General features: G+C 37.7%; 1 protein-coding gene across 1 annotated transcript; it reads right to left on the bottom strand.

The window, feature by feature from the left end:
* Positions 1–3,739: 3,739 nt before the first annotated feature.
* Positions 3,740–14,251, bottom strand: LOC101164658 (cell division control protein 42 homolog). Its single transcript, XM_004074052.5, has 6 exons — positions 14,097–14,251; positions 10,703–10,807; positions 6,147–6,219; positions 5,908–6,017; positions 4,953–5,150; positions 3,740–4,404 (listed from the first exon to the last, which is right to left on the bottom strand). The coding sequence occupies exons 1-6, from the start codon at positions 14,247–14,249 to the stop codon at positions 4,315–4,317; spliced, it is 729 nt and encodes a 242-aa protein (XP_004074100.2). The 5' UTR covers positions 14,250–14,251; the 3' UTR covers positions 3,740–4,314.
* Positions 14,252–16,055: the final 1,804 nt, after the last annotated feature.

Genomic DNA, 16,055 nt, shown 5'->3' with positions numbered 1-16,055 from the left:
GTATTTCTGGTCAACAATGGCGGTCAGTGTGTGCATCTGAACGTTCTCTCTTTACAGAATGCAGATGTGTTGCTCAAATGCACACTAAGCAAGCCGGACCCACTGATTGTCTGTGCATGTGTGTGTGCACGTGTATGTATGTGCGGACGTAGGCGTCCTCTGAGTGTAGAAGGAAAAAAAAAAAAGGGAGAGGTCAGGTTTCTGTCCCATAATGCAACTCTGTTTTTCCCATCCCTCACCCTCCTCCCTTCTTCAAGCTGGTCGCCCATGGCAGCGCATACATAACGAGGTCAGATGGACATCCAATAATACTCAGTAGGCAAGCCAACAGTCAGAGGCGGGAAAGGTACTTTTAGAAACACAACAAAGTTTTCAGGAACTGGTCAAGATTCTCCAGTGAGTCCAAGTGAAACTGAAAGTAAGCAATGTTATTTCACAAAACAACAACTTTGCTACGCAAAGATTAACACAACTTCAGTTCACTGTTGGAGGCAGATCAATAGGTTATTATATACACGCTCTGTCTTTACGGGCTACATTCTGACAAAATTGACAAATATCAGTCAATCATACTGATTGTGTAATCTGTTTGAACCCTGAAACAAAAGTACCGTTTTATTTGGCCTGATGATCAGTTTACCTGTTTGAACCCATTCTTCCTTTAAGCTCCTCCCTCCGTGAACTTATGAGTTTGCTAACTTTTCTGGCTAAGAATCAAATTAGGCAAGATGGGTTATAGTGCATCTTTTTACATTTCGAGGACTATAAAGATAATCTTTATCAATATGAGACTTGTTTCCATTAGTCTCTCATGGTGGCCTTTTTTAAAACTATCCATTAGTCCACTAAACTTGTTTGAAACACCTTTTTTGAATCTTGAAGGTTGTGGCATCTCTTCCAGATAGTTTTCTTTTGTTCTCATTATGTAGTAGTATGAAGGCAATGTATAAAGTGTAGGTCAACTGTTGGAAATATCCGGTCTTTTGCCACCGCAGTCCAGCTTTTTGTCAGTAACCAGCTGCTTGTCCATTTTCCTTAAAAACTGTGTTTCTCTTAGAACACAATGTTGTCAAGAGACCCCATTGGAAAGCTTATAGCCGAATAACACTGTATAAATATTCAAGTTAGGGGCTTATATCACACATTGATCAGGAGTTCATGAGTCAATGCAAAGAATTTGCACATTTTCTGAGATATTCTCATCTCTTTTCTGCTTTTCTTTGTGTTTTAAATCCTTTGTTTTACCAGATACTTCAGACGTTCTGCCATCATTACATTCAGCTTCCTCAGAAGATCTTAGTTTGTACTTTTGGTTTTCCTTTAGTCTCATAAAAAATAGCTGGCAAAAGCTTCAAGTCGTGTAAAACTTAAAAAGAAACTTTCCGTTAGAACGACCAACCTAGCAATCCAGAACAGTGGGTTATTTCTATAAAGTGGAAGCCATGGTTTCAGCCTTTTAAATGTCCTTAAAGGCTAAAGGTTTGCTCTGCATCCTAAGTGAAAACCTTCAGTTCCAAGTTTGTATTTGCTTTTAAAATTCACTCTCATAAGGGTGTCAATAACAATTAAATTAAAAAATGTCTGGATACGGAAGCAGCTGTATTAATTCCAGTTTTCAAAAGCAGTAAAACTGAAAGAAGCAACAAAACCACTCAATACTCAAAAGAAAATCTGATCCAAACGTCTTAAAAAACACATTTAAAAGACAGTAGCGCCTTAAAGCTCATGTTAAACTAAATAGTTGTCTTTTTTTCTTCCAGTAATACAAGGTAAGATCGTGTAAAACGGTTTAGTTTTAGGCCTAAAATCTAGACTTTCACCTAAACGGTCAAATCGGATTTTTCGGGATGTTAGAATTAAATATTCTAGCTTAGCTTATTATTAATGAATTTAAAATACAACAGCTTTATGTTTCACTGCCCCTTAAAGTTATTAAATAACAAATTTTTTTCAAAGCAAACAGCACAGCTAAAAAGGTGTTGAAAGGAGATGAGGAAGACAAAGGAAGAAGAGGTTTAAGATGAAGAGCTTTTTTGGGCCTTCATGTTGTTTCAGGAAAAGGGATCCATTTTAGACTGCCAATCAAAATGAGGACAGTTTGTTTACAAACAGCATCTAAACTGATGAAACTGCTCCCCCTAGTGTTCACTGTAGAGCACAACATCAACTGTAAAACCTGAAACATCACTGGGGAATTTGAACCCTTCTGATGAATATTCAAGCCAAAACATTCACCAACAAACAAATACATAAATTATTTTGCATGTGTAACCCTTGTGCTAGCTTAGATGACTCCACCCTTACTTTGATGTGTTATTCCTACCATGACAAAGGTGGATAAAGGTGGAAAGATTTCATGTAATCCATGGACACCAGTGAAGATCACAAATCATTGAAGAAAAAAGGTTCAGGGCACTGTCTAGCGGGTCTAGATGACCCAACTCCCAATGTTAAAGTGCCTAGGATAGCACAAGGGATAAATTTAAGGCTGCTACTCTCCACATTTTTTTGGATAACGAGTGCTAAAAATGTGGTTTTGTGTTTTTCAAAAACTAAACATTTTCTGCATTTTATCCATAAATGTTAACCCTCAAAACAGGCCAGTTTACTGCAAAAGAGCAATAACTCATGCCAACAAAATACAATCAAGTCAAGCTAAAAAGATGTTGAACTGCATTTCTTTTTATTATTTCCAGACACCCACCATTTCCAACATTGTCTTTTAAAAATATATTTTTAAAGTCTGCCAAAAAGAGCTTATCAAGATCTCTTAGTTTTTAAACCAAACTGGTAAAACTTCCCCTTTTGGCACTAAACTGTTGAGAAAGCAAAATATAAAGGAGATAAAAACTTTTACATTTCAACACTTCTGCAAGAATAATTTCCCCAAAGAAACAACCAAAAGGAAAACTCTATACATGCTAAATAATACCTATATTCATCTATACATTGAAAGAAAAAAATGGCAACAGCAGGTCAAAATGGAAGCTCAGGACATTTAGAGGCAAATAGTCAGTAAAGGTGGAGAATGAAAACTAAAAATTCCTTCAGTTTTCACTAGAGGACAAGGATTCTCGTTTTCAAAATTGAACCTTTTAAAGGCAATTCATGCCGATTCATTTAACCTTTTTAGGTTTCCTAGCATTTATATAATCTTCAGAAACCAACAACGTGTTTTAAACTAGGTGGTGTTTCCTAAAAGGCTTCAGAAGGCGCTGACAGCAGTAGCCCGCAATGAGAGCAGAGAGAAAGTTAAAAAAAAAAACTAAAAGAAGTAGTAGTTTGTGTCAAACCGTTAACTGTTTGGCCACATCTTCACAAAAGGTGAAAAGTCCTTAAATGACACATTTAATAAAAACAAAGTTTGGGCAGTTTGCTGAGAGGATTCAGAATTAGAGTCGATCAGCTTCAGGAGGCAGTTTTATTTAAGGCTTTTTTTTTTAAACAGCAGAACAGAAAACCTTTTTTATTCCTGAAGAAATACTTGGGAGTGATGCTTGGACGCTGAGGTGCTTCATCGATTCTGTGTGCGGTTAAACAGTGCAGCCTCAGGGTTAACAACTGAGAGAAAACATTCAAATTCTGTTCTGCAGCACTTTAGGTCAAATCTGACCATCAATTTGCAGTTTTTAAATATTCAGCCGTGAGTGGTCAGACTATTACTCTGAATTCTTAAGTCATAAACACTCAGAGACTTGATTTGTCTTCAATAATACTAACAAAAATAATCAATGCCATATTGTTTTTCTACCATCATCACTTTATTTTCCAACATCAGCCTACAGTTTTTATCATCATCAACACATAATCCATGTTAAGATTTCATCTATAAGCCACTGTTGTGCGGAGAATTTGAGTCTGAAGAGGAGGAATCGTTTTTTTAGGGGGAATTTCCTCACAGAAAAACCAGGTGGAAAATTCTGGAAAAAAGAAAGTGATTTATATCACAAAAGGGATCAATTATTTCTGGAGATGATTTCCAGCTTCAACTGTAAATGTAAATCCTGCTATTGTTCGGGTCTTAAAGGCATCTGCGGTTAACTCTTTCCATCGCCCAGCCTGCTTCCTGCCATTATTAAGACTCTGTTTCCTGCTCAGAGAGGAGTGTTTAAATGCGTTAGTCGGATTGGGGCGACATGCATCTATCAGTAAAAATGAAGCCACTGCTCATTCCAACGTCACCCTCAAGTTAAGCCACTGAGGTTAAAGGCACAGCTTTAACACGTCGTCCTCACCCACCCTCCCCCTCCAGATCCCTCTCTTCATGTGAACATTCATGTCTTCCATGTTCACTTCCTCTTCTTCTCGTGGCGTCTATAGGAGGACGCAGCGCTTTTTGGGCTTGGTGTCTGGAGGCTCCAGAGCTGCGAGGATGGCCTCATCAAAGACGTTCTTCAGACCTCTCTGGGAACCAGAAGAAATGAGACATGTAAGGAGAGATGAACATAAAGAGCACAAACAAAAAGGAAAAGTTTAGGGCGGGGGTCTCATTAAGCCTAATCTCCTATTTGTTTTGACATTCCCACCAGAAAATCTCCTCTCCATCACATCAGTTTGAGCTGAACTGAGTTTCTGCAAAGATTTCAGGACTTACTGACAAGTTGTCTGAGATGAAACGTTTACAAGACGGCCATCTTTCATTTTGACTAAATGTGTTTGTTTATTATTCCATTACTCTTGCTTACTGTGTTCTTTCAACCTTAGTCTTATTTTTGGTAATCATGCATGCACAAGTTTTGAAAATTCAATGACCTCTGGAACCAATATTTGCTCAATAAAAAGAATTTGGCATCATTTTAAAAAGAAAAGCTGAAACAGGTTTCCTGTTTATCCTGACTGTAATGAATACCGGGATAAACACCTGCTGTTATCTCACAAACCGTATGTGTGTTTTTATCCGGACACACGCGTTAAACAGCACAAAGCACTAAAGCTGTGACTTCCTGCCGTACCTGAGTGAGGGCTGAGCACTCCACGTATTTGACGGCTTTGAGCTCCCGAGCCAGTTTCTCTCCGCTCTCACAGGCCAGAGCTCGCTGCTTGTTCTTTGCCAGCTTCTCCAAAGTGTTGCTGTCGTCTCTCAGATCCACCTGAGTCCCCACCAGCAGGAAGGGCGTCCGTGGACAGTGGTGGGAGATTTCTGGCACCCACTGAGAAAAACAACCTGCAGGTCAGAGCTGGCTCACTTGTGATTACGTTTACTCAAAGAAATGTACGCTAAGGATACATTTTACTGGTGATTTAATGTTACATTGATTCATCCCATTTTTAAAAGTTTTTTCTGTTATCTTTAATATTTTCAGGAGAGTGAATACTTTAACAGACTATGTGTGTCAAAAATGAATAAAAATGTGAACACAAAATGTCATCAGCAACAGAACTCATACTGCCATCTAGGGATACCACATGTGTGTGTGTGTTTGTGTGCAGATTTCACAAAAAACAAAACATGAAACAAAACAAAAAAACACAAGCAGAGCAACCTTTGACTTGAGACATCAGATTTGTTTGAGAAACAAAATACCGGTAAAAAATTAAATTAGACAGACTTGATCCTGTAGCTGAGTTTATAGCCAAACTGACCTGGTACTTTTGTTTTGAAATCTGCCTCAAACAGGAAGTCCTGATCTTTGCCCAGAACAGAGCGGCTGGAATAACTAGCATTTCTACAGTTAGAAAAATTATTACTCTCCGTCTATGATAAAAATGTTGGACGGCTGACAAGTGACAGGAGGAAACTGCTAATGAAAGTAAATAGTTTAAAAAAATTTGGTTTGAAAAGTTGTAATTTTTTGTTTTTAAATTATTTTTTTTAACCTTTTTAAAAAATTTGGTTTCAGGCATTTCTTTCCTTCATTAATTTATATTTTGGGCAAATGTAATGAAAAGCAACGCTGCATATCAAACCTTTTCTCTGACGTTCTCAAAGGAAGAAGGAGATACAACGGAGAAACAAACAAGGAAGACGTCTGTCTGAGGGTAGCTAAGCGGCCGCAGTCTGTCATAGTCCTCCTGACCTGCAGGGGGCGACACAAAAACATTCTGAGTAAAAATAAGCAAATTCATCTACATTTTTTTGTCTCTTAGTTTGTTCGTTTTAGGATATATGAATGTACATGAATGTATGTATGAAGATGTATGTGTACCTGCAGTGTCAAAAAGGCCTAAAGTGTACGGTTCCCCGCCGATCATCACTGTCACCGCATAGTTGTCAAAAACCTGAGGAAGACAGAAGAGGGTTGGGGGGGTGAAACGGCTTTTAAATTATGGTTTCCAAAAACAAAGAGATGTATGTTACACCTTTACACAAAAACAAACACGACCACAAATGTGACAAGTTAACTTGTCCAAAATTTGAGTAGGAATCAAATGCCAATGTATGAGCTAAAGTGAAATAGATGAGTCAACCTCAAACTTCTGTGCACGCCATTTGTTATTCTTCATGCCAAAAATGTGCTTTAATTATAGGGTTCATTTTTTCATAAAGCAGCGTCAACAAGTCTGCTATCAGGGTACGCCTCCAGGGCTCACTTTGTGTGCTGTGATTCACATCATTGACAGAAACAGAAAAAAAAATACACAACCAACAAAGGAGTAACCCTCACCCTCACAATGCTCCACCCTCATGCGGGTCGAAACCAAGTCTTTAGATTTGACATCGCTGACTCATGGTCAGGTTGAGTGTTCTCAACTACGGTGGCTTTGTGGTTCACGAAAATCAGGATCGACAGGGTTGGGAAAGGTTCTGAACCCAAACAGCGGCTAGACATTGATCTGTGGTTGCATTGAGCTGCTCTCAGGTATAAACGGGAAAATGTGGGAATAATAATATATAATAATAATTAAAAAAAAAAAAAAAAAAGAGTATTTGCTCTGTTTGGACCCCCACTAGTCTGATAAAAGTTCAGTGCCTCAGTTCCCCCTCCCCTCCGGTTTCATCATTTCCATGCCTCCAGGCTTCTAAGTGCAATAAAGAACAGGAAGGTCTCAACATTCCAGGTAAACCAAACTAAATCCGTCTACATGAGCACAAATTCCAACCACGGCTTTGACACGCCCACCTCCTGCGCTCACATGGCCACACCTGGTCATCTCTGTACGATCAAATGACTGATCTGGAAGATCTGATGCAGCTCTGAGAGAACATCTGAAAACACCAGACGACATGTTTGGCAGGAGGACAGAATTTCTGAGGCTCACAGCAGCTGAACTTTTTCATTTTGCATTTGATAAAACCTCAGCAAACCACAGATATCCATGTTCTTTTTATGATAGAACATAGATTTGTGTCAAACCTATTAATGAAAGTATACATAAACAAAAACTTCTGTTTTTGCAATGCTCTGATTTTTTCGTTTCAATATTCCCAGACCAGTAAGTTTTTAATCTGTAGACCTTTTTGCACATTTACATATAGAACAGTAATAAATCTGATGATTTTACACTTAGTAAACAAAAACTCTTCTCTGCAAAGATGGTGCTGACGCTGCTGCTATGAAATTAAGGGGTGAAAAAAATGGACGCTTTTCAATAGTTGTTCTTTGATAAAGTGGTCAAACATTTCAAACTTTTACTCTACATTAGAAAAATATTGGGAAGCAACTTTGAAAGAGTTTCCAGTAAAAAGTGCGGTTGAAAAACAAAGAAACATGAAGGAGGAGCTGAACTCTGATAAAAACTAGGAAGTCTATCACCTGCCCCGTCTTAGAGACACTCGTGCAAAAGATGACCTGGAAGTTTTGTTTTGAAACCTCAAACAGGAAGTGCTGGTCTTTAAGTCACAACAGTACAGCTGGAATGACTCACAAGTATCAAACACTGTTAAACTTATTTCTATGCATGACAAACTGCTGTAAAATTGAAGTTCACTAAACGAACATTTTCACTCAAAAAAAAAAAAATGAAACTGTTGACAAACAAAGACCTAAGGCGATCCTGCAGTCACTGAAAACTGGAAATAAAACCAAGAACCGTCTCAACACCAACACTTTTTTAAGCTTTCTAAAAAAAACAAAAAAAAACAAAAGAAACCCTCAGGTCAATGCTTTTCACCACATACCCATTTTTTACTTGTCTTCTGACTAAAAAGGTTTTATTTTTGTCCAAAATAAAACAGATTGATCTAAATGTCTGAAATGTAACTAATTTAACTTCTGACTTAGGACTTAAAACACAAGCAAAAATACCACCTGAATCAGAGTCTATCCATCATTATCTCTTCTATTCATATTTGTTTTTATATTTTTATATTCAGTAATATTCAACTGCCTGAAATTTATAAAAATAAATAAAGGAACCCCTGCAGAGATTAAGAAATATTTTCTAGAGGAAACTTCCTCTCTCCTAATTGTGTCAATAGTCTGCTGACTAACAGGAAACAGCACAACCAGATGCAGAAAAGCTGCAGAGGCTAAGACAAAAACACATTTGCATACAGTCGGAGGGATTAATGATCTGCAGTTACAGCAGATTCTCTCTGAAAGCAGTAAATTGTGGACTACACATTTATAAAATGCAAATGAACTTTTATTTGTCTCTAAGTTGTTTCTAAGTTGCAACTTGAAAGCTGTGATTATCTTCAGAGGATAATGAAGACAGGAAGGGGATGTTGTGTGTTTGACACAAACAATAGGACAATAAACCAGAAAAACACTCAGAACAGCTGCTGACTGACCAACAGCTTTGGCACTTTTGGATCGCAAGAACAGATAAGCAAATTCTATATTTTAAGGAGGAATTTGGAATTGAAGTATTAAACTAAACACATTGATGCAAGAAACAAAACTTTGAGATAATATGGCCTCAAGTTGTTGTTAAACTTTCGGCATGTCCCTTCAGGGGTCGCCACAGCCAATCAGCTTTCACTGAGGGTGAGCTTTCACAGGCGGTTTGGCAGAGATTCTTATGCTGGATGTCCTTCCTGACACGACCCTGTATTTTATCTGGGCTGAGGGACCGGCACAGGGGACCCAGACTTGGGCCCCCTTGTGGCTACATAGTTAGGCAGTAGCGCGAAGGGTCTTGCTCAAGGACCCACACTGGATTCAGCTCATACCCAACCCTGGAAAAGGAACCCTGGTTTCCCATGCGCCATGTCCTACATGCAGCCAACCAGCCTCAAAATGTGGCCTTAAATCAAGTTGGTCAAACTTTTACCCAACAAACAATGGCAGCACATTCAAATGTCTCACAATTCACAAGATCTTCACAACTATAAAGACAAACAAAAAATATATTTGATAAACAAAAATGACCACTTCTCACTGATGCAAACTCAGAAAACTGAAAAAAATAGATTAAATTGTAAGGAAAAAATATGAAAGAGATGGTGAGACTCAGAGATCCAGCAGCCAAAATGTGGGGCTTTGCGTGAAAAGTGGAGCTTAAGTTTGTTCTTAAGCTGGAGAACCTGAGGGGTCCCTAACACACCAAACTGCTGCTGCTGCTGCTGCTCAGCATATATATAACAGGAACTCTGTAATTGTTTACATGTAGGAGCGTAAAGACAGAATTTACCGGTAAATCATTCAACCAAACACCAAGATTTATAGTTTAGTAACTTGCAAGCTGACCTCAGAACTCAACATCTAATTAGCCATACTATAAATTGTTTAAGAATTACAAATTGTCAAAAAAACAAAACCAAATGAACAATCATTGCTTTGTTGAAATACCCAAAATCTTTATTAAAAGTCAGACTGTTAACAGCAGCCCACAGCTCCGTTGTTTCCAACAGACTGTTTTCCAACGGAACTCCTGTTTTTCTTCCACATTTTTATTTTTTGTCATTTCAAATTCCTGGTCAAATGTTTGTGCATTTATCCGTTATGTCTCTTCTTGTGTGGTGAATTTGTCTTTTTTTATTTTAGGTGGTTTTAGTTCACAGTTGTCCTTATCCTTTCCTTCACGAGAGCTTTTCTTGATTTGTTCATGATTTTTCTGTTGGATTGGCTTTTATCTGTGAGCTTGGTGGTGTAATGTTCTCCCGTTTGCATCTTAGATGTTTGTCTTCAGCTTTTCGAGACGGTAGGATGATGCTGCGTCCTTGTTCAGAACTTTCATGTAGTAAAAATATCAAATTTTAGTGGAAGAAGAAAAGAACTTGATAAACAAACGCTAAACATACTAACATACGCATTTTTCCGACAAATGATAAAGATGTTTTACTGCTAACCTACAATCTTCCTCAGATGTTTTTGTGCTCATCATGACGCTTCATTATCAGCTGCTTGTGATGGGCGTGGCCTGCCGGATAAACTTGTCAGGTTTATTGGAGTGACCACGCCCCCCTTTCATGAGGTCATGGCTTTGGGAGAAAAGGATTTCACTTACACCATCGTTTGACTTCAACATAAACAATCATGACAAGCTCAAGACCTTCTGCAAAAGATTCAAAGCTAGTGGGTGAAACATCTCAAAATAAATTAAATCTTTACGATTCCATTTGTCAGACAAAAATAAAAAATTCTGCAACAGTAAGACAAAAAGAATTGAGTTTCTCTACTAGATGAGGACGAGCATTCTGCTTTTGTCTCCTTAAGAATCAGCTGCATTTCAGTTCATTTGTGTGATGTCCGTTCAATGCAGTGTCACTTCCTGTGTGACACCAACAAACCCTGCCACCGTGTGTTCGCTGAGAGTCTCTTTGGCGTTGCATCAGAAGGCGCCGCATGTGTGAGGATTTACGCTCCAGGTTACTCACCGTGGGCACGTATTCAGAGGGAAACTTGTTAGTCGTATATGAGATGAGCAGGCAGGTCTTCCCCACTGCACCGTCTCCCACCACCACACACTTTATGGTCTGCATCTGGGGGGGAGGATGCAGCAAATTCAAGATGTAAGAAAGGAACTCGTATGAAAGAGGAATTGTAGTCTTTAGAAGTGTCAAGATGGAAAAAAATACAATTCTTCTCAGAGCAGCAATAAACAGTTTTCAGACTCACAGCATCTGGAAAACTACATTAAATTTGCATCTAAAAGAGCACATCCAAAGACTTTATCATTAAAATTCTAATTTTTTAAAAGCAAAATGATACTTGGCAAAGAAACATGACCATAACTACAAATCTGTTAGACGGCAGAAATCTAAAGCTGCTTTTTGAAACTAAAAACTCTAATTTAACAAATAGCCTCGACAGAGGTTCTGACTCATTTCATTTATGGCTGTGCAACACAGCTAACTTCCTTTATTGATTATTTTTTTAAAGTTATATTTGTTTTCATATTTGTTTTTTGTCTACCTTTATCTCAGCATTGATATTGTTGTCATTGACAGACATGCCGTGATTGTTTGTTGAATATTTGCTTCAATTAAAAAAAAAAAAAAAACACAGCTAACTTCCTGATTTGATTTAAACCACAAGTTCATGATTAAGTTGTTCACATTCCTTTTCCCTTGTTTTGCTTGAACAGAGTTTTGTGTCCCACTTTGACATTTAAACTCAACAAAAGCTGGGGTAGAGTTTCTTAAAATTGTAAATGCACACATTAAACAGCAAAGCAGCTTTCTGCTGGAGAAAACCAAAATAACAAAATGCATTTTGTGAATCTATGACACTTGATGTGAATAAAGATGGATTCAAATGCGAAAAAAAGATCTTAAATGATGCTTTAGTTCATTTTAACTGCAGATTCCTGTTCATAATGTGTCATTTTAGCCCAACTTTCACTATAGAAGCTGTAGGATCTAATGATTTAAACACAAAGCTGACTAACAGAGAAATAATTGAAAGATTGAGGATGAAAACCCTTCTCATTGTTCGGCGTGCCTCAGCAGCGTGTAAACACTGAGGCCTTTCAGCCTGCATGCATCAGGTGGCAGGCTAACTGGAATGCCGTGACTAAACCAGCGAGCCGACTGCGAGAAAAGTTGATGGCAACAGTGACCACGCTGTAAAGCGCTGTTTACTTCATAATAGAGAAATAAACCTGTGACCACTCGAACGGTATGCAGTTCACAAACCCGGCGGCTGAGAGGGACAATGGTAGACAGTCTGCTCTGCCACCTCTTCACTGGCTTTTTGTTGGAGCTGTTTGGCTGCAGAAGCATTCAGCTGAACTCTGAGTCAGGGACAAGGTGGTCCTGGTGCGACGGGTCGGCGACACCAGCCAGGACAGACGCGTATGTAGGAATAACTCTGGATGCTTAGTGCAAACATTTCCCTTTCGTTCCCAGTTTAATCACACTGTTATCTGACGCATCAAGTTGAGCCTGTTTTACAATCACTGGCAGTAAGAGATTCAAAAGATGAAACAGGTTTCATCTTACTTTAAAAATAGTAATTTCCTACGCTTCTAGAGTTTCTATACTCAATGTATTTGTCAAAACATACAAAAAACCAAAACATTAAAAGACCTTTAAAAGTTGAAATGTCAAAAACTTTTTTACTTTTTATTTTATTTAGGAAAAGTGACATTTTGTTACAATTTTAAGACTAAATCTTTGGGCTCTGGACACTCAGCATTTATCAAATTCATGCTAATGAAGAACACAACAGAGAAACTCCAGAGGATAAGTAATATAAGTCAGTGGATGTAAGCCGTGTTAGCAAAACACAGCTAATTACCTGAAAATAGTTAAAAGACAAACTGGAAACTGTAATTATGTGACAAAGTGAAGCAATTAAACATGCCAATAAAAAAACACGTCTTTTGAATTCAATTTTGCCACAAAAACTGACTTTACATCTATAATTGAGATTTACAAAACACTTTGAAAGAAGAAAAGCAACAAATACAAGTATATATTTCAATTCTGACATGATTTCAGTTGTTTCAAAAAACAAAAGTCAACATTTCCAAGCTAATTTCTTTTCCCTCAAAAAATGTTTTTATTTTTATTTTATTTCATATGTTCTTGCAATGTTTACGTTAGTTTTGTTTTGTTTAGAGGCAACATGTTGACATTTATTTAGAGCCTGCAGAGGCACAAAGGTTATGACTAAATGGTGCTTAAAAGAAATGTTATTGAAGGAAAAAGTCCCAGACAAACTGAAAACTACCAGTTCATAGTCATATGGTCTATTAACAAATAATACACAATCATGCCAATAGGAACAATGATTTTCATTTCATTTGGATTTCATAAAAATAAACAAATAGAAGAGTTAAATCATTTAAATACATGTAAAAACAACAGTCTGGGATGTCAATTGTATTTATGAATCTGTTTTTGCGTGATTTTAATGGCAATCGTGTAAGAAAGTGAAGACTTTGTCTGTGCTAATTATTTTTCATTTAAACTTGTTTTAAATTACTTTAATATTCTTTTCCTTTATAAAGTGGCTTTGAAGCGAAGCTCTGCAGTTTTGCCTTTTGACTCATATAAGAATTAAAGAAAAAGAAAAAAAGGAAATAGCCCTATACTGGTCAGGCAAAACCACAACAAAAACAAATAAATAAATAATCCTAAACTAAATTAGAAACGAGGAGTGCAGAAGTCTTTAGTAACGCCGTTAAAAAAAGATCATTTTGAAAGTTATATATTTAGGTTTTTCACCAACTTTCTTCCAAGTGTTTCTGTTTTGAGACACTTCCGCATGGCGGCGGGGGAACAACCAACAAACGTTTCGGTCTTATTATCGGTTGGGTCTCAAGGGGAAAACTAAACATCCTCTTAAGAATATGGTTTTAAGTTTAAAACACTTTTAGCATCTATAGTCTGACAGCTAAATCCAACTGAAAGTTCAGGAAACTTGCTAATATCAGCGAGCTCGGGGCTAACATTAGTCACATCCGCCAGACCCCCACCCTCTGAAAAACACCTGTTTAGTCAACTTATATATACATTTAACAGCCTAAAAATGTAACTAAGAACTAATTATAAACGTGTAACACGGGACCGAGTTGTTAATTTGTTCAGATTAGTTAACCTAAACTTCACCGGCAACTTCTAACTTTTGGCTTCACCGCTCCGCTAGTTTAGTTAGCTAAAGGAAGTCGTTTGTTTTGACAGCTGCCGGTTAACAGAAAAGGTCGGCAGCAAATTAACAATCTTTCCTTTTAAAGCAGGAACATCTTTTCAAAAATAATTTGAGGTTTGTGAATCAATTTCTTTTACTTATCGTCGATAAATCACATTCAATGACAGCTCTTACCTCGTTCGCTCTCAGCCTGAGTGCTGGTGAAGTGCTGCGTTCAAGGGCTTCACGTACATTCCTACTTACTTCCGTTCCAGCGGAAGTCTGAACAATAACGTGTGTTCTGTTCAAGTTCCACGAGATGTTTTGTGCTTTACACGTGTCTGACATTTTATTCGTGCGTTGTGTTCGTGGTGGTGTGTCTTTGTGAAACTAAGAAAAATAGGCATAATCCTGTTAAATCACTGAATTAAGTAAAAACCATCAGCCAATTTGTGACCGATTTAGTTTGGTTGTCTGATGCGAAGTAGTTCAAAAGGTCAATAAAATACTTCTAATCCTCAAAAAGTTCACCTATTTTGTCACAAGTGGTTTAAATTATTATTAAAAGGGTTGAACAATTAACTCACAATTAATTCATGCCACAGTTTGGGAATGACTCAACACTTGACCCACAGAAATGCCTTTACCTGACTGTCCGCTAGAGGGAAACAAAGAGCAGATTCTGAAGAATGAACAATGGTCAATGACTGCAATAATTTTGAGAATGATAGCATTCAAATTATTATTATTAGTTGTATTTAAATAATTTACTAATTAAAAATTTATGTGACAGGTTGTTAACTTTGCTGTGAATAAATCATTGTAATTTGCAATTGTTCACACTCCAAATACTTTTCCAATAAGGAAATTATATTTCAAAGACACGAAAGCTAGGCTCACAACACATATTTTGTTATTTAAATCTAAATAATGCCAAATGATGTATTTGTGTAGTAAATTTAAAGAATGATTAGATGTTTTATGTGATAACTTTCGTACTTGCAGCTGACAAAAAATGCGACGCGAAGCAGCCCTGCTGATGCATGAGTTTATTTTGGCTGGCCTGGCTGACAGTCTGTTGTAGGTGGAGGGGAAACTGGCCAAATGGAAAAGGCCAGCCGACCTTCAGCGTAACACAGCAGTAGAAGAGATAATTACAATGCATTTTTCTCCCTTCCTCTCCCTCTGGGTCTCCCTTTTATTTCCAGCTTCACATACCAGTACTTTTTTTTTAATGTTACTCTTCTAACTGGTCTATACTCTTCTTTTTATTTCTTTGTAGCATCTTCCTGATCTCTTCTTTTCACTCCACTTCCACCCCACTCCCTCCACATGTGTGTCTATCAGTCACTCAGCTGTGGATAACCAGCGGGATGGATGTCAAGGACGTTTTGCAGCTTGTCTCTCAAAGATAATCCCATTAAACTTGAGAATTTAATTATAGATTATCTTGCACGCTCACACACTGACACGCATGTGTGCCCATAGATAAGCACATTCAGACTATATGCACTCAGGTGGGCTTCTGCACATGCCCGTGCACACAAACACACACAAGAAAGAAATAAGATCACAGGAGAGGATGTCACACACCTGTGCACACACAAGCACCACACAGCCATGTAAAGGGAAAAAATACTGGCCTCACCCCTTTTGACCTGTCAACATGTATCAGTGTCACCCTCCAGTCAGTATTAGCAACTTCCCCACTCTGTTTTTAAAGCGGCAAGGACACAGCTCAACAGTATTCTGCAGCAAGCAAAGGAACCAAACTGACCACTTACTCACAGACTGCTAAAATGTCCTTTTTCTTGTGATTATTCCTCCATATAGCTCATAATTTGTTGGTTTATTCAGATTTTAACAACTCTTGCATTGTCTCTATACAGCATGAAAGCAGCTCCACCGGTGCATTTCGGTAAATCCAGGTTACCATAGCAACTGGGCATTTTTTTCCACTGTGTCCAAAATTACAGGTGAACGTTGCTAAAACAACAAAACCAAAAACTGTAATTGGCAAACAAATGTATTTGTATTTTAAATGTATTTTCCAAAGCCTGTAAGTCAACAATCATTATACAAACAAAGGTTTAAGCAACACTGAGATTTTGACAACCTGCCAACAGGAAAGATGAGGAAAGATATTAGAATATG

The sequence above is a fragment of the Oryzias latipes genome, chromosome 11, assembly GCF_053564925.1.
Source record: "Oryzias latipes strain Hd-rR chromosome 11, Olatipes_Hd-rR_3.1".
NCBI lineage: Eukaryota > Metazoa > Chordata > Actinopteri > Beloniformes > Adrianichthyidae > Oryzias > Oryzias latipes.
The sequence above is the reverse complement of the archived record's forward strand: the minus strand, read 5'-3'. Positions and strand labels throughout refer to the sequence as shown.

Excerpts from the sequence above, each read along its gene's own strand:
- LOC101164658 (XM_004074052.5), bottom strand. The coding sequence starts at position 14,249 with ATGTCAGACACGTGTAAAGCACAAAACATCTCGTGGAACTTGAACAGA. Across the intron at positions 6,220-10,702 it reads CCTCTGAATACGTGCCCACG|GTTTTTGACAACTATGCGGT; the intron begins GTGAGTAACCTG and ends TGTCTTCCTCAG. Across the intron at positions 6,018-6,146 it reads AGGCCTTTTTGACACTGCAG|GTCAGGAGGACTATGACAGA; the intron begins GTACACATACAT and ends CGCCCCCTGCAG.